This window comes from Anastrepha obliqua, chromosome 1 (assembly GCF_027943255.1).
Source record: "Anastrepha obliqua isolate idAnaObli1 chromosome 1, idAnaObli1_1.0, whole genome shotgun sequence".
Lineage (NCBI taxonomy): Eukaryota > Metazoa > Arthropoda > Insecta > Diptera > Tephritidae > Anastrepha > Anastrepha obliqua.
This window is the reverse complement of record NC_072892.1, coordinates 115,498,877-115,523,791: the sequence shown is the minus strand read 5'-3', so window position 1 is coordinate 115,523,791 and position 24,915 is coordinate 115,498,877. Positions and strand designations below refer to the sequence as shown.

Here is a 24,915-nt window from a genome sequence, read left to right as displayed (position 1 = left end):
TTTTGGGTATATACTCACGATAGATTAGGAAGTATACTCATTTCACCCGTAATGCATAAACACAGTAGCCTCCTATAATTAAAAAAAAAAAAAATTGGGTAACCTCCAAATCCGATTGGGTTGGTGCGTGACTGCCATACGGAATTCAGAGAGAACGTAAGTTCGAACCTCAGTGAAAGACGAAAATTAAGAAAAAGTTTTTTCTAATAGCGGTCGCCCCTCGGCAGGCAATGGCAAACCTCCGAGTGTATTTCTGCCATGAAAAATATCTGTCGTTTGGAGTCGGCTTGAAACTGTGGAACAACATCAAGACGCACAACACAAATAGGAGAAGGAGCTCGGCCAAACACCGAAAAAGGGTGTACGCGCCAATTCTATAAATATATATATATATATAGAATTAAAAAAAAAATAAATAAATAAGCTAGGTGAAATCACTGCTGAAATTAAAGTAAAATTCATCCAAACCTTGAATCCACAGAAGAAATACGACTCTGGTAAAATTTGAAAAAAGGGAGGTGCTACGCTTGTTGCTAATTTCGTATGAGTGTTTGAAACGTATTTGTTGTATTATAAGTACGTTAGAAAGACTGTAGGGATCGTACTCGGTACATTTGGAACCAGTTACATATTTTTCCTCATATCCAGCATATTATTTCTGCCTGAAAAACTCACCACTCATCGTGAGTTGCTTTTTTCCTAATTCCTTTTTTTCAGCCTTGTACCGATCACATCAGCAATAAAAGCTATCTTGATTCGATTTACCTTGGCTTGTGTTTTATCGCAGGCTATGCTTTGGTAGGCGTGATAATAAATATATTTGGACGCAAAGCTACAATTATTGGATCGATGTTCCTCAGTGCGGCCTGCTGTTTAGCTTTGAATTGGTTGACCGATCCAATCGCGATCGTCATTTTCTTTATTGTATTTGTCACCATGCCAGGCGTCTGTGTGTCCTTGCTAGGCAGTGGAGTGGTGAATTTGGTGCCCACATATTTGCGGTAATTAATATTTATTGTTATTGTGGAGAGAAAACAAATTTGATTTTTTCTTCACAGCGGCAAAGCTGTTTGCATTTGCTTTCTAATTGGGCGTGCGGGAAGCGTATTTGGTAGTAACATTATTGGAGCGATGCTAGAATCATATTGCAATTTGACATTTAGCCTTTTTAGTGGCATCATATTTGGTGAGTATGCGCTTTTAAATTAATAAAAACTATTCGAAAACTGGTTTTGTATATTAGAAGCATATAAAAGGTTAACCCTTTTTGTTTACTTTTCTATTTTCAGTCAGTATGTTGCTCATATTGATACTGCCTATTTGAATGCAATTAAAAATTCTAAGCGAATGCCAATTAAAGTAAAATACGTGCTACGCCCACATGTATGCAAAAATATATACGTTTGCTGTAATATAAAATTGCACTTAGTAATTTATTTTTAAGTTATACGTACCATAATTTTAATTACACCTGGTTACATAGTTTAAAAGTAAGTCGTTTTAGGAATAATATGTAGTCGATAACTTATTCAATTTATTTTGCATAGTTGTTTTCCAGTAAATGCATAGGAACATGATTGTACTAGTATTGTATAATAAAATTGTATTCCCTGCTAACCAACTAGTTCCGAACTAGTTCAGGTTTACTAAAATATCAAAAGAGTAGTTTTGCCTGGCTAAGATCTAGTCATTACTTAACTAGGTTGAAACTCATTCTCCTACATAGCTTACCTTATTTACCCTTAGTCAGGGTATTTATGGAAATATTATTGAACATTGAATTAAAATTACATAAATTAGAATTAATAACACCGCGTTACACACATTCTGTCCTATAAACCAAATATACTTTTTCGGAGAGGGGATAAAAAATAAAAATACACGTGTATCGGCGATTTTCATGTACACGTTACAATTTTTTTTTTTGTATTTTATAACTTTAAACGAGCAATTCTTGTATGCATATCTGTATAGCCACACGATCTCAGGATTAGCTTAACGGATTTGAATGAAATTGGGCACACAGATAGTACATCACATTTCTAGACTTTTCACCTAGGTTTTGTCACTGACAATGTTTCACAGGGTTGCCACCTGTTCGAAATTAGAAAAAAAAATTGCATGAGATATGCCGATGTGGGGATCAAAAGAAAGGTATTTCACTTCGCATTACAATATAGATATAAAACCCCGAATTTTTTTATTAATAACTAGCAAACCCGGCCCCCTTCGCTGGGCACACTAAAATAGAATAGATATGGTTTAGAACAGAAAATATATGGTTTTCATATTATTTATTTCTTTATTCTTTATTCAAGCGCTTTGGCATAAACAATATTTTTTGTTTTTCTATTTGTTTTTGAGTAAATATAAAATATAAATTGAAAATCAGGAAAAAAGAAGATTGTTTTTAAATTTCAAATCAACGCATATGAATAAACAATCGTCTTTTTTCCTGATCATCCATGAATTTTTCGTTTCAATTTATATGTTTTATTAAGCATTGGAGCTTTTTTAACCATTACCCATTTATATTTTTCAAAAAAAAAAAAAACGAAAAAAATTTCATTCACACATAATTTCATTCGGATTTCATTTAAATTCTCAAATTTCGTAAGAAGTTATTCACTGTTCCAAAATCCACTCCAAAAAAATTCACAAACAATTTTTACATGTTGCACTTACGTTTTTTCCTTATGGCATCCAAATCAGAAAGAAATATTGACACATTGTAACTCACACTGTCAATTTGACAGTTCAGTTCCGCCCCAAGCGTTAAAAAAGTAAGCGACATTATGGCTGGATCAAAAGAACGCGTACCCGTTGCCAGTGCTCCGAATTACAACCAAACTTTACGAAACCCATTTTCAATACTTACTTAACAATGTGCGTAAGTTTGGTTTAATTCGGTGCAAAGACACGGCGGGTCCACGTTTTGGAATATATTTCGAGACCCTAGTCATCAGTAGGTATGAAAATTAACCCGTATTAAAGCACTTATCAACAGCTTTCATTTGATATCCATATTGTACAAACACATTCTAGGGTCCACGTTTTGGTCTCTATCTCGAGACCCTAGTCACGGAACGGATGGAAATACTCTGAACTAAAGCATTCACCAACAGCTTCCATTTGATACCCATATTGTACATACGCATCCGAAGGTTACCCGGGTCCACGTTTTGACCTATATCTCGAGACCCTATCTACCAATAGGTATCCAAACTATACGGAAACCATCTTCAATACCTACTTAACAATGTGTGTAAGTTTGGTTTAATACGGTTTAAAGACACGGCGGGTCCACGTTTTGGCATATATTTCGAGACCCTAGTATCAATAGGTATGAAAATTACCCCGTATTAAAGCACTTATCAACAGCTTTCATTTGATACCCATATTGTACATACACAACCAAAGGTTACCCGGGTCCACGTTTTGACCTATATATCGAGACCCCGGTCACGGAGCGGCATGAAAAATACTCTGAAGTAAAGCATTCACCAACAGCTTCCATTTGATACCCATATTGTACATACACGTCCGAAGGTTACCCGGGTCCACGTTTTGATCTATATCTTTTTTCGAATTTTTCTCACCTTTTAAACCTTCCCTAGACCTCCACGAATAATTCAAGACCAAGATAAGATAAATCCGTTCAACCGTTCTCGAGTTTTAGCGAGACTAACGAACAGCAATTCATTTTTATATATATAGATATTAAAATTAAAAATTGTTACATTAAAAATTTTCCTTCAAGTTATGCCGAAAATTTAGAAAAAAAATTCTGACGTGTACATGAAAATCGCCGATACACGTGTATTTTTATTTTTTCTCCCCTTTCCGAAAAAGTATATTTGGTTCATAGGACAGAAAAAAAGTTCGTTTTTGTAACGCAGTGTAATATAAAACGTAGAAATCGTAAGTTATGTAAGAATTGTCTGTTACATAAAAAAGATGTTTCGTTGCATGAGTGCAGAGATATCGAATGTATTGAAATGTCTTCGATTTTTTCGACATCACTGCCAGTGGAAGTATACGCAGTAAGAGGTACCACCCCCCCAGGGTCCGAAAAAGAGGCCTAATTTTAATGAATTGATTTAGGTGTATGAAAAAAAACCAGAATTTATTTTCAGATGCTTTATTAAATATATAGGTATATTAAAGTTTGAAAAAAAATTGTTTTGTGTTCTTCAAAATCACATTTTTACAATTATTTGTGATAAATCACGGCGGATGATTTCTGATAAAGTCTAAGGTCAGGCACAATAAACCCAAATATTGTTGATATAAGTCAATATCAAGTCAAATTTTGATCTCGTTGAGTTTGTGACTCAATTTTTTAGTTATTAAATAAAACCTCATTTTTTAATTTTTGAAATTACATTTTATTCAAACTTTTTGTTCACTACTTAAAATTTTTCTAAATTTTTCTGAATTTTCCTCAACTTGTCTTTCTGATTTGTCCAAATTTTTTTTTCTGAATTTTAATAAATTTATTTTTCCGAATTTTTCTAAATTTGAAATCACATTTTATTCAAACTTTTTGTTCCCCACTTACATTTTTTCTGATTTCTTCTAAATTAATTTTATCAAATTTTTCTAAATTTATTTTCCCGAATTTTTCAAAATTTATTTTACTGAATTTATTTGAAAACTGTCATAGCTTGGGTACTTTTTTCCGACCAGTTTTTCGGGTTGTGTTGTAGCTTTCACGTGAGGAAAATTATTTGTGGGTGTGTGAGCACATTGTTGGTAGTTTATTGCGGCTGCCAACTAATATATTAATTTATGTAAAGGGTCCTTCAAAATTCACGCCTAGACGTTACTAGTGGTACCTTTTCAATGTCATCTTCGATATTTGCCAAGTAGACACGATCGAAAAACGCGTTAAAATTATTGAAGCTTATTATGAAAATGGTCGATGATTAAAAACCTTTCGCAAAATTCGTGATTTTTTAGTGAAAATAATCATCCGAATGAATGGACAATTGAAAGGTTGGGCAAAAATTTGAAGAAACTGGTCTGTCGAGGATAGAAAAAGGACTGGCTCACCTAAAGCTGGACGCTCTGTGGAGAACACTGCTGCTATAGCTCAAAGTGTAACTGAACAACCTCCAACATCGATATCTCGACGTTTTCAACAATTAGGCATCCATGAAGCGACTGTTTGGCGAATTTTACCTGTAGAGGTGCTAATGGTGGATGCCATTTTTCACATATAATTGTTAAGAGCCATATTTTGAATAAAAATAGTGAAACCTGAACGAATCTTATTTTTTACATGTTTTATTTTAAAACAACATCAACAGCATATTTTGAAAGACCCGTGCGTTTTTTAAAGGTGGTTTTAAAATTAATAGAAAAGTTTTCCCAATGCTTAGGGCAAATTTTTAATTCCCTGCTCAAAAAATGGTTTGTCCTTGGAGCCAAAATACGCTCGGATATCCCTTTTTATAGCTTCTTTTGAGGAATAGTTCTTGTTACTCATATGGGATTGAAGTCCACGGAAAAGGTGATAATCACAAGGTGCAATATCCGGAAAGTATGGTGGATGCGGCATTAGCTCCCATCCGAGCTCGTTCAGCTTGCCTAATGTTTGCCTTGCGTTGTCGTGGTGAAACAAAACTTTGCGTCTATTCACTAAAGACTGTCGATTTTTGTTAAGTGCCTCATTCAGGTTTGGTAGCTGATGGGAATAATAATCAGCAGTTATCGTCTGGTTTAGTTCCAGAAGTTCATACTAAACAATACCGGCCATATCCCACCAAATAGACAGGAGAATCTTCTTGGGGTGAAGGCCATCTTTAGGGGTTGGTTCTGGTGTTTCATCTTTATCTAACCACTAGCAAACCCGGCCCCCTTCGCTGGGCACACTAAAATAGAATAGATATGGTGTAGAACAGAAAATATATGATTTTCATATTATTTATTTCTTTATTCTTTATTCAAGCGCTTTGGCATAAACAATATTTTTTGTTTTTCTATTTGTTTTTGAGTAAATATAAAATATAAATTGAAAATCAGGAAAAAAGAAGATTGTTTTTAAATGTCAAATCAACGCATATGAATAAACAATCGTCTTTTTTCCTGATCCATTGGAGCTTTTTTAACCATTATCCATTTATATTTTTCAAAAAAAAAAACGAAAAAAATTTTTTTTTCACGAACACATAATTTCATTCGGATTTCACATTAAATTCTCAAATTTCGTAAGAAATTATTCACTGTTCCAAAATCCACTCCAAAAAAATTCACAAACAATTTTTACATGTTGCACTTACGTTTTTTCCTTATGGCATCCAAATCAGAAAGAAATATAGACCCATTGTAACTCACACTGTCAATTTGACAGTTCAGTTCCGCCCCAAGCGTTAAAAAAGTAAGCGACATTATGGATGGTTCAAAAGAACGCTGTACCCGTTGCCAGTGCTCCGAATTACAACCAAACTTTACGAAACCCATTTTCAATACTTACTTAACAATGTGCGTAAGTTTGGTTTAATTCGGTGCAAAGACACGGCGGGTCCACGTTTTGGCATATATTTCGAGACCCTAGTCATCAATAGGTATGAAAATTACCCCGTATTAAAGCACTTATCAACAGCTTTCATTTGATACCCATATTGTACATACACAACCAAAGGTTACCCGGGTCCACGTTTTGACCTATATCTCGAGACCCCAGTCACGGAGCGGCATGAAAAATACTCTGTACTAAAGCATTCCCCAACAGCTTCAATTTGATATCCATATTGTACAAACACATTCTAGGCTCCACGTTTTGGTCTCTATCTCGAGACCCTAGTCACGGAGTGGCATGAAAAATACTCTGAACTAAAGCATTCACCAACAGCTTCCATTTGATACCCATATTGTACATACACATCCGAAGGTTACCCGGGTCCACGTTTTGACCTATATCTCGAGACCCTATCTACCAATAGGTATTCAAACTATACGGAAATCATCTTCAATATCTACTTAACAATGTGTGTAAGTTTGGTTTAATTCGGTTCAAAGACACGGCGGGTCCACGTTTTGGCATATATTTCGAGACCCTAGTCATCAATAGGTATGAAAATTACCCCGTATTAAAGCACTTATCAACAGCTTTCATTTGATATCCATATTGTACAAACACATTCTAGGGTCCACGTTTTGGTCTCTATCTCGAGACCCTAGTCACGGAGCGGATGGAAATACTCTGAACTAAAGCATTCACCAACAGCTTCCATTTGATACCCATATTGTACATACACATCCGAAGGTTACCCGGGTCCACGTTTTGACCTATATCTCGAGACCCTATCTACCAATAGGAATCCAAACTATACGGAAACCATCTTCAATACCTCCTTAACAATGTGTGTAAGTTTGGTTTAATTCGGTGCAAAGACACGGCGGGTCCACGTTTTGGCATATATTTCCAGACCTTAGTCATCAAATTACCCCGTATTAAAGCACTTATCAACAGCTTTCATTTGATACCCATATTGTACATATACATCCGAAGGTTACCCGGGTCCACGTTTTGACCTATATCTCGAGACCCTATCTACCAATAGGTATCCAAACTATACGGAAACCATCTTCAATACCTCCTTAACAATGTGTGTAAGTTTGGTTTAATTCGGTGCAAAGACACGGCGGGTCCACGTTTGGCATATATTTCCAGACCCTAGTCATCAATAGGTATGAAAATTACCCCATATTAAAGCACTTATCAACAGCTTTCATTTGATACCCATATTGTACATACACATCCGAAGGTTACCCGGGTCCACGTTTGGACCTATATCTCGAGACCCTATCTACCAATAGGTATTCAAACTATACGGAAACCATCTTCAATACCTCCTTAGCAATGTGTGTAAGTTTGGTTTAATTCGGTGCAAAGACACGGCGGGTCCACGTTTTGGCATATATTTCGAGACCCTAGTCATCAATAGGTATGAAAATTACCCCGTATTAAAGCACTTATCAACAGCTTTCATTTGATATCCATATTGTACAAACACATTCTAGGGTCCACGTTTTGGTCTCTATCTCGAGACCCTAGTCACGGAGCGGATGGAAATACTCTGAACTAAAGCATTCACCAACAGCTTCCATTTGATACCCATATTGTACATACACATCCGAAGGTTACCCGGGTCCACGTTTTGACCTATATCTCGAGACCCTATCTACCAATAGGAATCCAAACTATACGGAAACCATCTTCAATATCTCCTTAACAATGTGTGTAAGTTTGGTTTAATTCGGTGCAAAGACACGGCGGGTCCACGTTTTGGCATATATTTCCAGACCTTAGTCATCAAATTACCCCGTATTAAAGCACTTATCAACAGCTTTCATTTGATACCCATATTGTACATACACATCCGAAGGTTACCCGGGTCCACGTTTTGACCTATATCTCGAGACCCTATCTACCAATAGGTATCCAAACTATACGGAAACCATCTTCAATACCTCCTTAACAATGTGTGTAAGTTTGGTTTAATTCGGTGCAAAGACACGGCGGGTCCACGTTTGGCATATATTTCCAGACCCTAGTCATCAATAGGTATGAAAATTACCCCATATTAAAGCACTTATCAACAGCTTTCATTTGATACCCATATTGTACATACACATCCGAAGGTTACCCGGGTCCACGTTTGGACCTATATCTCGAGACCCTATCTACCAATAGGTATTCAAACTATACGGAAACCATCTTCAATACCTCCTTAACATTGTGTGTAAGTTTGGTTTAATTCGGTGCAAAGACACGGCGGGTCCACGTTTTGGCATATATTTCCAGACCCTAGTCATCAATAGGTATGAAAATTACCCCATATTAAAGCACTTATCAACAGCTTTCATTTGATACCCATATTGTACATACACAACCAAAGGTTACCCGGGTCCACCTTTTGACCTATATCTCGAGACCCCAGTCACGGAGCGGCATGAAAAATACTCTGTATCAAAGCATTCACCAACAGCTTCAATTTGATACCCATATTGTACATACACATCCGAAGGTTACCCGGGTCCACGTTTTGACCTATATCTCGAGACCCCAGTCACGGAGCGGCATGAAAAATACTCTGTACTAAAGCATTCACCAACAGCTTTCATTTGATACCCATATTGTACATACACGTCCGAAGGTTACCCGGGTCCACGTTTTGACCTATATCTCGAGCCCTATTTCCAAAATAAAATATAATCCATGTTACTCGTGGATAATGTAGCTTTCGAATGGTGAAAGAATTTTTAAAATCGGTCCAGTAGTTTTTGAGCCTATTCGTAACAAACAAACAAACAAAGTTTTCCTCTTTATAATATTAGTATAGATTGGCGTGTGCGAACAGGATTTTTGTAAAGGACCCATTTTTCATCACCAGTAACGATACGGTTCAAAAAACTTTCATTTTCAAGCCGTTGCAGCAACTGAGAACACACATTCACTCTCTGCTGAAGGTTGGTGACGGAAAGTCTATGCGGAACCCATTTTCACAGCTTTGAAACCTTTTCCAACTGAACCAGGTGCCTGTGAACTGTTCCATGCTATGAATTTAACCTCTGAGCTTTTATATCGAAAGTCAAATTTGGCTCAGCTTCGACGAGTTCGACCAAGGCGTCGGAGTTAAAGACTTCAGGACGACAAGCGCGCGGGGCATCCTCCACGTCGCAGTTACCACTTCGGAATTTTGAAAATCACTTTTGCGCAGTCCTTACACTCACAGTATCCTCTCCGTGAACAGTGTTTATTTCTGCAGCAGCAGTTGTTGCATTTTTACCCCTTTTATAAAAAAAAATATAAAATATGCCTCTTATACGCGTTTGAAGATTCCATTTTATTTTTTAACAACACGTGCTTCTATCCGCGATTAAAATCACTTGTTGAATGCACAATATATCAAAGAAAATATAAATAGTTCCGTTATATTCTGCGAATAATTTTTTGTATGCAAAAATCGTACAAAAGTGAAATTATGGGTAAAATACGCACGAACTAATGGACTGATATTAATATGATAAATTTTTGAAAAGTAGTAAATACTTTGTAAATAATAAACATTCAAAATTATTTTGAAGCTATTTGCAAAATTTCAAATCAATCAATGCCACAGTGATAAAATCATGGCGCCGGTATCGAGAAGTACGAGCTGTGTTCAAAAAGTATCGCGAATTTTGAATTTTCGCAGGTTACGTATATTCGATTTTCGATTTTTTATGGCGATATGTTGGTACTCATGCCTCTCACTCATGCCGACGATTTTGGCCATTTTGAATGTTCAGTTAATTGTTGACAGCTGCTTTGCTTGCACGTGTTTCGGCTCGTCTTCGATTTTTACCTAGTCAAAAAGATGGATCAAAGAACCTGTATCAAATTTTGTGTGAAAAACGAAATTAAGATCCCCGCACTTTTCATTCCGAATGTTGACTGTGCCATACGGAGAGGCTATTTTGAACCAAAGCAACGTTTATCGGTGGTACAAAATGTTCTGAGAAGGCCGAAAAGATGTGAACGACGAAAAGCGTGCCGGACGCCCGAGCACTTTAACAACAGACGAACAAATTGATGAAGTGCAGAAAATGGTATTTGCCAATCGTCGAATTACCGTTAGAGAAGTTGCTGAGGACCTAGACATATCGAATGGCACGTGCCATTCCATTTTTTTTTCAAATGATTTGGCATGAGACGGGTCGCCACAAAATTCGTACTATAACTGCTCAATTTCGACCAAAAGCAGTATCCGCATGAACATAGCTAGTGAGATGTTGGACTCTGTCCGCGACGACCCAAATTTGCTCCAGAGGGTCATAACTGGTGACGAATCGTGAGTTTATGGTTATGACATGGAAACCAAAACTCAATCATCTCAATGGAAGCTACCGCACGAACCAAGACCGAAAAAAGCGCACCAAGTTCGGTCGAATGTAAAAGTTTTGCTTACCGTTTTCTTCGATTGCAAGGGCGTTGTGCATCATGAGTTCTTGCCACAGGGTAAAACGGTCAATAAGGAATATTACCTGCAAGTTATGCACAATAAGCAATCTGCCAGAAACGCCAGGATTTGTGGAAGAACAAAAATTGGCTCTTGCATCACGATAACGCCCCTGCTTACACATCGACTTTTTGGCCAAAAACAACACACTAATGATGCCACAGCCACCGTATTCCCCAGATCTGGCCCCCTGTGACTTTTTCTTGTTCCCGAAACTGAAGAGGCCCATGAAAGGACGACGCTACTCTACGATTGACGAGCTAAAGACGGCATCGAAGCAGGAGCTGAACAAGATAAAAAAATGATTTTTTGAAGTGCTTCGATGTTTGGAAAAAACGTTGGCACAAGCGCATAATATCTCATGGGGATTACTTTGAAGGGGACAGAATAGATATTGATGAATAAGTAAATCATTTTTGAAAAAACACAAAATTCGCGATACATTTTGAACCCACCTCGTAAACCCTTTTGATAATGTTTGCCGTCCTAAAATTGGTCACTAAAACACAAAATTTTTATTATTCGTTCAAATTCACTGTATGACCAAGCTTTTGGTCAGAAATCAGTCAATAATGATGACTTCAAGGGCCGATATTGAATGTGAATAAAACCTAAACGTCAAATTTTTTCTGCATTTAATTTGACATTTTTCAATTTCAGACTAATTCAATTTGAAACATGGAAAGATACATAATCGAGCAACGCGTTAAAGTTATTCAGGTTTATTATGAAAACGGGCGTTCAAATCAAAATGCCTATCGCGCACTTCGTGATTTAGTGATGAGGCACATTTTCACCTCAGTGGATTCGTCAATAAGCAGAATTGCCACATTTGGGCGAATAAAATCCAAGAGCGATTGCCGAAAAATTAATGCACCCACAAAGAGTGACTGTTTGGTGTCGTTTATGGGCCGGCGGCATCATTGGGCCGTATTTTTTCCAAAATGAGGCCGGTCAGGTAGTTACTGTGAATAGTGTTCGCTATCGTGAGATGATAACGAACTTTTTATGTTCTGAATTGGAAGATTGGATGTGGACGATATGTGGTTTCGACAGGACGGTGCCACTTGTCACACAGCTAACGAAATAATGGCTCTTTTGCGCGAAAAATTTGATGACCGAATAATCTCACGTTGCGGCGATGTGAATTGGCCGAAAAGATCATGTGATTTGACACCGTTGGATTTCTTTCTTTGGGGTTATTTGAAAGAAAAGGTATACTTACGTCGACAAGCCAGCAACAATTCAAGAACTAAAGGATGAGATAATTCGGCAATTAATGGCGTCATCAATTTGAACCATCGGATGGAGGTGTGCCGCCGAAGCCGCGGCGGCCATTTGGCCGATATTTTGTTCCATACGTAATTGAGCCATACCAATATTATCATAATAAGGAGAAATGACAATTATTTCCTAAAAAAATTGTATTTTATTCAAAATCAACACCGACCATTGAAACTTAACCACCCGTTATATTAGTTTGTGTAAAAAAAAATCAATTATTTTCTAGGTAGGTGGCTGTAGGGTTAGATATCTCGTAAAGTATCGATCAAACAATTTAAAGTTTATGCTCGTTATCAAGGTGACATTTCACTAAAAAAGTTCGTTTGCTCTTTTTTATTTGTTCCTTTCAGTTGTGAGTCACAGGGTGTTAACAATGGAAATCAACAAAGAAAAACTTCGGAAAATGCAAGTCAAGCTGCTGAAATTGTGAATGGTTTTTATGGTGCCGATACTGTAATTGCTAATACGTGCATTTTTGGTTTCGTTGATTCGATTCGGGTATTTTTGATGTTAAATAATGCCGATAATGCCGATAAAATCACAGAAATTATTGAAGTTGACCGACATGTTAATAGCCGTAACATTGCCCAGGAGCTGAAGATCGGCCATAAAATAGTTTTTATAAATTGCGCAAAAATTTTTCGCAAAAATAACGGTTTGTATTTTCCCCCAAACTAATATATTTATAAGCTCGAGCTTATCCGAGCTCCTCCTGCTATTTGTGGTGCGTGTCTGGATTTTGTTCTCCAAATGGAGGGGCCTACAGTTATAAGCCGACTCCGAACGACAGACGGTTGTTAATTTTGTTTTAAAGCATAATATAATACTTCCTAAATACTGTGCCAAAATTTCAAAGGAATCAGAAAAAAACTTACGGAGATAGGTATGTAACTTTAACAAAGTAGTCTACTTAGGGAAACTTTATGTTCTTTTATTATCGATGTATTTTTTCCAAAAATTTGGCTTTTTGAAAGAATTCGCACTTTTAAATGAATCGCATCGCCCATACAGTATTATTTGTCCACTTCTAACTTTGATAATTCTTTTAAAGGGGCTTTCAAAATGTTCGATTCGCAGTACTCTTTTGAGGGAACGCTGCAACAACTTAATCTCTTGGGTATATTTGACGTCTGATACGTCATTTATTTTTGTTTTGCAATTCTAATTACCTGAATTACATTCATATTATAGAGTAATAATTAATCTTTAAAAACATTTTGTTTAAATTTAGTACTTTGATTTAAAGTCCGTTGAAAAATTAAATTGATGAGAAAATAAAAAAAACTGAGTCTGCAGTATTACTATGTATAAAAATCTATAGTTTTACTTCTTCTTCTTCTTTTCTTCACAATCCGTGGTTGACCATAGATTCATCAACAATTTTTCTCCACTTTATTCTATCCATGGCTACATCTCTCCAGTTGTGTACGTTCATTTGCTTAGCATCTGATTCGACGTCATCTAACCATCGCTTTCGTGGGCGTCCTCCCTTTCATCCTCCAATGGGTGTTAAAATAAAAGTTTTCCTACCATTTCGCTCTTTCGGCATGCGCAGTACGTGCCCAATCCATCTAATTCGTTGGGCTTTGATAAAACGTATTACATTTTGTCTTTGAACGATTTCTTCGATCTCATTGTTGTAGCGAATGCGGTAGCTGCCATCTATTGTTGCAACCGGACCATCTATTTTCCTTATGATACGTCTTTCGAAGCACATCAGCTGATGAATATCATTTGTTTTCAGCGTCCATATTTCTGCGCCATATGTAAGGACGTGTCGTATCAATGCTTTGTACATTCTTATTTTCTGTGCTCTGGACAAATCTTTTGATTTAAATAGTTTTACTTTAACATAATAGGCGTTATTTGCAGCTTGGATTCTGTCGTTAATAGCTACCGCCGAATCTTTATCTGCTGATAGTTTAAAACCCAAGTATTTAAATTCAATGATATTTTCGAAAGCAAAGTTGTTTATACTTAGGTCATCGCATGTCGTGTTGTTGGCTGACCGAATCATGTACATATTTGGTTTTCTCGGTATTTACGTGTAGTCCCAGAGCTCTTGCATTTTTATCAATAAATTTAAAGACGCCATAATAAGAATATCATCAGCGTGGGCACATATCTGAAAATCATTGTTCCATTCATGTTTATTTCTTGAACAGTCGTGTGTAGCATTAAATTGAATACTAAACATGACAATGCGTCTCCTTGTTTTACTCCGTATATGATTCCGAATGGGTCTGATAGGTTTCCTTGCACCAGTACCTTGTTGCGTTCGACAATGTACAGAGAATCAAATTAATTAACTTCAATGGTATTCCAATTTTCTGAAAGCAGTATTTTATTTGTTTTCTATTTATACTGTCAAATGCCTGTTTGAAGTTAACAAAGAGGCAAAATATATCAATTTTATATTCGTAAAACTTTTCGAATATCTGGGGGACAGTAAAACCTTGATCAATCGTTGACCGGTTGTTTCTAAAACCACATTGGTAATCGTCTAGGACAGGGGTGGGCAAAAGCCGGCCCGCGGGCCGGATCCGGCCCTCTTGCTAATTTTATCCGGCCCGTTGAAAAATTCCGCACATACATTTTTTTAAACTCTTTTATGAGATTTTGTTGACATCAGCATTATTAGTGTGCGTACTGTATAATAGTCTTAATAAAATGGGCGATCGGCTAACTACACTAGTGTGGACGATGTCGTGAGCTTGAAACAATCCTCGTGTGTTTCACACGGGTCGCTCGCGACGATCGCTCTCAGGGCGGTTTTTTCGTCAAACACAAAGGAGACCGCGCTAGGTTCGAAATGCCTGTGAGTACGGCATATGCCATAGATGACTAGATGTGAAACTCTTTTTCTCGTGAGAGCGCTGAAAAATGTGCATTTTTTATAACATTTTCCAATATTGCCACACCGGTAGAAACATGAATTGGGTATTTTTGAATCAAAGGTCTGGAATTTTTAGTTTCCACACCACCATTGAGGTTAGTATTTAGTGTGTGGTTGCCCAATAGCCTTATATCACTCGTAAACACCTACATATACTAAAAATAAGCACAATCCGTATGAAATATGTACATATGTTGTCGCACACAAAATTGCTAAGTTATGTAAGCCGTTTTCTGAAGCAGAATTTGTTAAACAATGCATGGTACAAGTGTCGGAGATATGTTGTCCTGAAAAGAAACATATTTTTGAAAATGTAAGCCTTTCAAGAAGAACAATAGTACGACGGATTGAAAATATTTCAGGAAACTTACTTGACCAGCTAAGAACAAAAATTGCTGATTTTACCTATTGTTCTCTGGCTTTAGATGAGTCCTGCGATATTACTGATACAAGTCAATTATTAATATTTATTCGCGGCATTAACAAGAAATGCGAAATTAGCGAGGAACTTCTTAGTGTGCATCCAATGAAAGATACAACTACTGGTAAAGGTTTTTTTCTCGCTCTTGAAGAGTGTTTAGTTAAAGTAAGTTTAACTTGGAATAAAATAGTAAGCGTCACTACGGATGGTTGTCCTAGTTTAACAGGGAAAAATGTAGGCTTACTTAAACGAATTCGCGACAAAGTAAAAAAGTTACAACCAGAACACGATATATTATTTTTGCACTGCATTATTCATCAAGAAGTGCTATGCAGAAAGGTTTTACAACTGAATCACGTCGTTACTGTTGTGACCAAAGTTGTGAATTTTATTCGAGGACGTGCCGTAAACCATCGACAGTTTGTTGAATTTTTGAAAGAAATTGAAAGTGACTTCTATGAAATTCCTTATTACACTGAAGTGAGATGGCTTAGCATTGGTAAAGTTTTGGACAGATTTCAATATTTGCTTGATGAAATAGTATCCTTCTTGTCGATAAAAGAAAAACTACATGATTTTCCTGAATTGCAAAATAGAGCTTGGCTAAACGATTTCTCATTTTTAGTAGATATCGTAAAATATTTGAATGAACTAAATATAAATCTACAAGGGAAAAAACAATTCGCTTTCAATATGCACTCAAACGTCAAAGCATTTATGACAAAACTAAGTTTATTTGCTGAAAACTTTAATAATAAATTATTAAATCATTTCCCCTCATTGCAAGCACGGCGAGAATCATTGAAAAATACAGATTTTTTTAAATATAGTACAATAACACAAGACCTGCATTCTGAATTCCAAAGAAGATTTCAAGATTTCAAAGCTATTGAAAAACCTTTATCATTAATTAGCCAACCTTTCAATTTCGATGTGCAAGAAGCCCCTGTCGAAATTCAACTAGAACTAATTGACTTACAATCAAATATTTTACTAAAAGAAAATTTTCACTCAAACGAATTGAGTGCTTTCTATGGCGCTTTGAATGATGAACATTTCAAACATTTTTTGAACTATGTTCAAAAATACCTTGTTTTATTTGGTTCGACATATATTTGTGAAAGAACTTTTTCTTTAATGGTTTCCACGAAAAATAAATATCGATCACAAATTACTGACGAAAATCTACACTCGGTATTAAGGATTGCTGCAAGTGATTTGGAACCCAATTTTGAAGAAATAATGTCAGATGAACATTCGAGATTTCACGTTTCGCATTAACTTTAAATATTTATTTTACCGTTTGATGTTTTTCTTTTCTTTTTTGAATTCTATTTACTATTATATTTACGAAATGCAATATAAATGTTAAATTGTAATAACTATGTGTCAATATAAAATAATTTGTATCATTAAGACATAAATAAGTAACAAAATAAAATGTTTCATTGACTGGTTTATCTAATAGGCATTTATTTATAAAAATATTTCTTTAAAAATTACGTGACATATTTTATTCAAATTGAAATGATACTTAGTGTTTTTGTCAAAAAAAAATTGGCAGGGAAAAAACTCCATCCAAAACATCCGCTTGTGCAAAGCATATGCAGTATAGTCCTCCGGCCCGGGAGACATTTTGAAAATTTCATTTTGGCCCGCGCTTTAAAGTATTTGCCCACCCCTGGTCTAGGATATCTTCAGCATAAATAATAAGAAACATTTATATTATAGTTTTACGCGCGCCTAAAAATTTTCGTGGGCAACTTTTATTGTCCTACTGGCCAATATATAGCGATCGAAACATTTTCATTTTTGCGTTTGATATGGTTCTTGACCTTCTCTTACGAAGTTCCGACCTCTGAAAGCATCAAAAAGCCAAGCCAATGATGTTTTTGATTATTGATCAATTTGGTGCACATGAAATTTCTTTAAGAAGGAAAGCTCGTGCTTGTATGGTCGAGCGTCTCCGAATGTGGTATACGCTTTGCTGTTGTCCTGCAAGTGAATTTGGTCACAGTTTTATGATGCCCTGGAACGGCAGATGGTTTTTGTGGAAAGCTTTTTTTATGGTAGAAATGCACTCGAAGATTTGCTATTGGTTACCGATAGGTGACCGCTATTTTGGAAAAAAGTTTCACCATCATTTGGTGTATTATAATAAGTATCGTCTACGGGGTCAACCAATAGCCAATAGGTACGCGCAAACCTACTCAAATACGACGGCTGTGGGTGTACCGTCGTTTATTTTTACGGTAAAATAAATGTTAGAGGACTAGAAGTTCTCGTAACAATTGACTATTTTTTAACTGCGTGAAAATTCATATGACTTATCTGGTAACTTGCAAGACCCGTAAATACTTATATAATATATCTTTAGCTGTTTAAAGTTTACGACATACAACAGTACAACACTTACGACAGCCTTATGAATACCCTAATTATTAAGTGCCCGCAAGCATTTACGGGAGAACTGAAAAGGTCTGACATTTATGCATCTGTTTTCGAAGTCGAAATTACTGCCTTGAAGCATTTGAGGCAACATTTTTTGAAAGATTCAAAGCGAATTTCTCAAACAGCTTACAAAATGTATAGAGCTTTATAAGGGTGGCTTAAGAAAAGCCATATTTTGAAGGTGATAACAGAAATCTAGAATAAAAATGTTATAACATTTTTTTCACTAGTAGCCGCATTTATTTTTAATTTAAAGGCTGTATCGAAAAAAATCCGGATCTGTTGTACATGGAATTCAAAGTACCTATGTACATACCCGTATGTATCTGTTGAAGTGCGAACTAAAGTGTGAAACTTGTTATGTATTGTGATACTTGATTTCATTCAGGTAAGTTCTTCTAAAGTGTAATAGGTTAATTCCACTGAAAACAATGTAATCACAAAATACTACATATAAATATTTATGTGAGGTGTGCCTATTAAGTAACGACAGTGAGGTTTTAATACTATAAAAAAATTCCTGACTCTTGCAAAACCGCTAGTGAAACTTATATTTTATGGTAAGCTATTAGTCGGCGGCCCCCGTAACGAAACTATTGAAACAGTTTTCTCTAACAGCAGTTGCTCTTCGGCAAGCAATGGCAAGCCTCTGCCATGAAAAAGTTTCTTATAAAATACTATTTCCCGTTCGGAGTCGGCATAAAACAGTAAGTCTCTGCATTTATGGAAAAACAGCAAGACGCACACCACGAACAGACGGAGGAACACGGCCAAATATCCAACAAAGAGTGTCAAAAATTATTATTATTATTATTTGTCAGCATTATTACTTACTTGCACTTGCTAATTCCGTATTATCGATCGAAAGGTGTTGGGTAAGTATAGCAATAATAGGTGTTTTGAGAAAATTGGCGTCGCCTTGACTACTTGTAGTCAGCTGTTGGAAAGGTGGACTTCGGGCCAACTCAGCGAACACAGGAAAGCACACAAACGTGTAAGGTAGCGATATTCTTCGCCACATCGGCGGCACTCGAGAGTTAATATCATTTAGTAATATTTGAGCTAAAAGAAAATTTTTTGGTTACACCGAAATGTGCACTCTTTATTCATAATCTTTAGATTGACTAGTTTACATAAATCTTAGTGCTACTTATAAAGCGTTTTTCAATAGGTGCGCTTCAACTTTTTTCCGATAGGGAGGGCGAACGACGCAATATTTTTTATTTTTCGCTTGTCATTTGTAAACTTCATTAGTATACATTTCATCATGGAACGCTACACACTTGAGCAACGCGTTAAAGTTACTCAGGCTTATTATGAAAACGGGCGTTCAAATCAAAATGCATATCGCGCACTTCGTGAGGAAAATCCTCTTCAGTGATGAGGCACATTTTCACCTCAGTGGATTCGTCAATAAGCATAATTGCCACATTTGGGCGAATGATAATCCAAGAGTGATTGCCGAAAAACCAATGCATCCCGAAAAAATCACTGTTTGGTGCGGTTTACATGCCGGCGGCGTAATTGGCCCATATTTTTTCGTTGACGACAACGATCGCCACGTTACTGTGAATGGAAATCGATACCGCGACATGATAAACGATTATTTTTGGCCGCAATTGAATGGTATGGACTTAGACGACATGTGGTTTCAACAGGACGGGGCCACAAGCCACACAGCACACGCTACAATTGATTTGTTGAAGAGTAAGTTCGATGAGCGCATTATTTCCAGAAATGGACCGGTCGAATGGCCGCCGCGCTCGTGTGATTTGACGCCTCTAGACTATTTTCTTTGGGGTTATGTGAAGTCATTGGTCTACAGTAACAAGCCGGCGACGATTTGTGAGCTCAGAGCCAATATTGAACGCGAAATTGCTGGAATTTCGGCCGATTTATGCAAAAGACTCGTCGAAAATTGGGTTCAACGATTGGACTTCGTAAAACGTGCACGCGGTGGTCATACAAAAGAAATCGAATTTTATACTTAAATGTATATGTTCAAACTCGATAATAAAAAAAAATTAGTTAAAAAAGTCAAACCGTTTGTGTTTTATTCAAGAAAAAAGTTGAAGCGCTCTTACTGAAAAACGCTATATATATGTACTATTGAGATGCGTCGGTCGTTGTCTGTTTACTGTTGTTTTGGTGTTGTGTATGTTGTTATCATACAAGGTTCTGAGCTACGATGAGATATTGAGCGTAGAAATGCCAGAAGATACATATTTAGTGGGATACGTGGATGATATAGTAGCGGTCATTCCAGCTCGGAACACTGCGGACGCTAGAAGAAAACTGAACCAAGTCATGATGAGGACGCAAATATGGCTTGAGGATTACGGCCTGGAACTCGCCAAACATAAAACCGAAGTCATCCTTATGACACGAGGTCACATGCCACTCGAGGCCAGCATGCAAATAGGCGACACGTCCTTAGTGACCCAAAAATTAGTCAAATACTTAGGTATTCAATCTGACTACAGGCTTATGCTAAGTATGATAAGTAGATTAATGGCAAACATCGTTGGGCCAACATAGAGCAAAAGAAAGCTAATTATGGCGGCCACAAGCTCAATTCTCCGGTACGGCAGCGATGTATGGGGAATTGTGTTAAACTGCAAAGCCAAGCGCAAAGCACTGGAGGCTGTGCAACGAACGGCGGCACTCAGAGTTGCCTCAGCCTACTGCACTGTCTCAGGCGCTGCAATTTTCGTGATCAGCGGTCAGATACCCATCGACCTCATGGTCCTGGAGCGAATGGATACCTGGAACTCCAAGAAGAAACACGTCATCACTAGCTTCCCAGAACGGAGACGCCGAACCATGCTGCGGTGGCAAAGCCGATGGGACACTGAATCGAGTGGTAGATGGACGGCGAAACTTATTCCATCAAGTGACAAATGGGTCCAATGGAACTTCGGAGAAGTGAACTTCTTCTTAACTCAGTTTCTCTCGGGCCAAGGATACTTTCGGAGTTACCTATACCGTATGGACAAGGTAACCGATTCCAAGTACATATACTGCGAAGAACCGAGCGATGACGCTGAACACACGTTTTTTAGTTGTGACAGATGGCTCGCGGAAAGAAATGCTCTGAGGGAGCAGATTTGCGACTTCACACCGAGCAACGTAATCAGCGAAATGCTCGAGCGTGGGGCAGCTGGAGCGCGGTAATGAAATACATCGAGAACGTATTACGAAAAAAAAGATTGACCTCGAATCAGTGCCGCACAGATAGAGACACAAGAAGACGAGCCAATAGCATGAAAGCTGGCTACAAATATGGTGGACCCAGACGTGGGAGAATAGAATTGGTCCCTTATGGATGGCGTTCTGGCCCCTCCATAAGTAATATAGAAAGCAGTTCCGGGAAGTGTGTCTCCGCAGACGGCGAGGAGAGATCGTTTTAGTTGCCACACCACACGACGCAGTAGACGACGGTCGCTGTAAGTGCGAAGGCATTTTGAACCCTCACCCACCAAAAAAAAAAAATCATAGAAGGTTAATGATTGTAAACAATAATCATATACCTATATATGTATGCAGTGTATGGTGTATGTATAAATTTATATACATACATATGTATCTTTGTACTAACGTCGTTAACTCGAGATTGCATCCAATATTAACCAAGCCTCAGCTCTGGAATTTTGTGGGTGCCCTTAGTGGACACAGACCATAAGGTATGTACACTATGAGACTTGGCATTGCTGCGAGCCTTTTATGCACCAGCTGTCAGGAGGATGAGGTGGAATTATCTCACCACCTTTTCCTTAGCTGTTCTGCTTTGCCTAGCTAAGGTTTACCATAGGTGTCTTGGCTCCCACTTCATTGCTACGCTTGCTGATATAGAATTTTTTGCGCCTGTTAAATTTCATCATCTCCATCGTTCGGGCTTCATCCTCATCTCAGTAAGTAAATGCGAGTCATGTCTTGCAGTATTCTGATAAAATAATTATTAAGTGAATAAGTCAGAACACATTTTATAAGTACGAATTTATAAGTAACATAACCGAGTACTCTTGACCACATGTCATTTTGTATTTTTATTCATAAAATATTTTGTAATAATTATACTTTTTTTTACTGAGAACACCAGGAGATGGTTCGTAGTTATTACCTTTGTATATGAAAGCAGTTATTGAATTACTTTTTAATTGAGTTTGCATGCATTGACTGCGGTTAAATTCTGCTTTCGTTTGCGACTTTAATTATGGCATCGAGTTTCTTGCTTTATTGGCCTTTTTAACAGTTGGCAGGCAGAGAATAACGATATTTATGTAATATATTAACCAGATGTGCATAGTAGTTAACCAAACGGCGTAAACGCATAGCGGTGTTTGTATGTGTGTACAGCAACCTCCTGATTATTTGAACCACGAGTTGCTCACTAAATAAAGTTGTTCATATAAACAAACGAAAACATAAGTATTACAAGAAGAGAAATTCTAAATTCGGCCCGAACGAACTTTATAGACCCACGCACATTTTAGTAAAATTTAATCTGGACTAGCTGTTAATTTTTGAAATCAAACAAGCTGACAGTCAATAAGAATCATAGCGCTTGTAATATCAGGCAGATGGACGAAAATTTAGTCTTAAAATATGAAAAGTGGTCGTGGTTTTATCCGATCTCAATAATTAAGTTGGATCTAAATGTGGTGGGGAGCAGCATTCGTAGTAAATTCAAGCGAGTTTTATTAAGTCGTTATTGGGATACATGCATTTCTGAAAATAGGGCGTGGTACCGCGCATTTATAAAAATTTTATTGTGGGGTTTTTCTATTTGGGTAATTTTTCTTTATTTATAACCAAAATATCAGTTTTTTTTTAAATGAGCTGAGGTGTTGATTTTAAATAAAATACAATTTTTTTTTAAATTATTATCATTTCTCTTTATTATGATAATATTGGTATAGCTCAATTATTTTTGGAACAAAATATCGGCCAAATGGCTGCCGATGGTCCAAATTTTCGATAATGCTGAGGCATAATTAGGGTTCTATGCCGTTAATGTGCCGAATTATCTCATCCTTTAGCTCTTGAATTGTTGCTAACTTATCGACGTACACCTTTTCTTTCAAATAACCCCAAAGAAAGAAGTCCAACGGTGTCGTTGACGTTTAGGTGTGGTTCACATTCAATATCGGCCCTTGAAATTTAACCACCCTTTATAATCTTGCTCAGAATATATTTTCATTTGACCGCTTTTTAATCGTTTACCGTTTAAAGTTGACTCACAAAAAAATAGAATATTTTCGAGATAGGATTTTTACTACTTTGGGAATTGTTTACCCTTTACTACTGCTGGGTTTATGCCAACTAGTCTCAGACAATCACAGCCCTAAGGAGAATATTCAACAGGAGTGCGAACAATTATTATCAGGAAGTCATGGAAAATGCTTTGAAATGTCAACACAGGACATACATTTTCTGCACTTGACAAAAAAAATTTTAAAGGCCCAAATAAAGGTTTTTTCATTTAATATCTTTTGTTTTTATTAGTAAAAAAGTTAGTCCAAAACAAAATTCATGATTAATTTTGCGCCACCTTGTATAAGGAGGTTATTCACATACAAATTTTATGAAGATTATCCAAAATAACTTATTGTGAAAGAAAATAAAGATGCTGCGAGAAAAATGATACTTCAAGAGTGTCATGATGCTAGCTGTGGTATTGAGACATGGTGAAAAGATTTTTACAGGTGTGGCACAAGGATGGTAGATTTACAAGGTTTGGCCAATAACTATGTGAAAAACAAAATTGTGAGGGGAACTTCTGCTGCCCTGTCACGAGGGTGATTCACCAGCCGAATTCTGCACGATCAGATAGCAACGAAGCGACATGAACAAAGTTAGCCTGGTTGGCAACAAGCCACGCATAGACCTTTTAGTCCCTAGCGATACCAGAAGGAGACCGACCTCTATGAATACCGAAAGTAGACATCATGTAGGATCTAAGCGCTTTTGGCGAATCTAAGCAGCGCTGGGAGAACCACTTTTGAGACTTCCTCCAGATCCTCAAACAATGGGGCTCCCAGCCATTTTAAACGCGTTTTTAATAATGCCGGACAAACGCACAGAAGGTGTTATAAAGCTTCCTCAACATCCTCTCTGGATTTCCTGCATTTGTCCGTGTTAGCAATCCCTATCTTGCACCAATAGATTATGACCTGTTAGCATACCTATGATAGTTCTGCAATCCTTTTGCGAGAGCGTAAGTACGAATTGAGTCAGTTTTTTGTCGTTAGTTCTACACATGACTTTTGCCGTTTTGCATGTGATCAGATTAGTCCACCTAGCTTCCGCTCGCCTTTTCATGTAGTGGTCCATTTCATTGTATATTGTATTTAGCGGTTTTGGTATGTCGTTCTCTTGTTCAAAAGGTAGTCTAACAGCACTTTGTGCTATCTCATCTACTATTTCGTTCCCCATAATGCCTTTGTGACCAGGAACCCAGTAGATATGCAGCCTACTGTTTGCGGCTAGCCTTTCTATGGCCTCTCTGCTCCGTCGAACATTTTTGGACTTAATACAATATGAGCTTATTGCTTTTATTGCTGCTTGACTGTCCACGTATATATTAATTGTTCAGTTCTTTCTTGTTCTAGTGTAAGCTAGCTCCGCGGCTTTCCCCGTAGCAGAAACTTCCGCTTGGAAAATACTGCTGTGGTCTGGCAGCTTGATAGGCTACCTCATCCCTAGTTTTGAGCAGTAAATACCCGCTCCAACTCCGTCTAACGTTTTAGAGCCGTCTGTATAGATATGAAAAGTTCTATGGCCAGGCTTCATGCCTTTGTGCCATCCCTCCTCCCAACTAAATTACGGAGTCATGTAGTCTGTGCAACAAAGGA

At 37.2% G+C, this 24,915-nt stretch overlaps 1 protein-coding gene across 1 annotated transcript in view; it reads left to right on the top strand.

Moving 5' to 3' along the window:
* Window positions 1-1,670, top strand: part of LOC129253032 (synaptic vesicle glycoprotein 2B) — an 18,494-nt gene extending 16,824 nt beyond the window's left edge. The window contains exons 8-10 of the mRNA XM_054891257.1: window positions 718-1,001; window positions 1,059-1,186; window positions 1,290-1,670. Of these exons, the coding sequence (XP_054747232.1) occupies window positions 718-1,001; window positions 1,059-1,186; window positions 1,290-1,324 (447 nt within the window). The 3' untranslated portion in view covers window positions 1,325-1,670. The remainder of the gene's footprint in view (window positions 1-717; window positions 1,002-1,058; window positions 1,187-1,289) is intronic.
* Window positions 1,671-24,915: the final 23,245 nt, after the last annotated feature.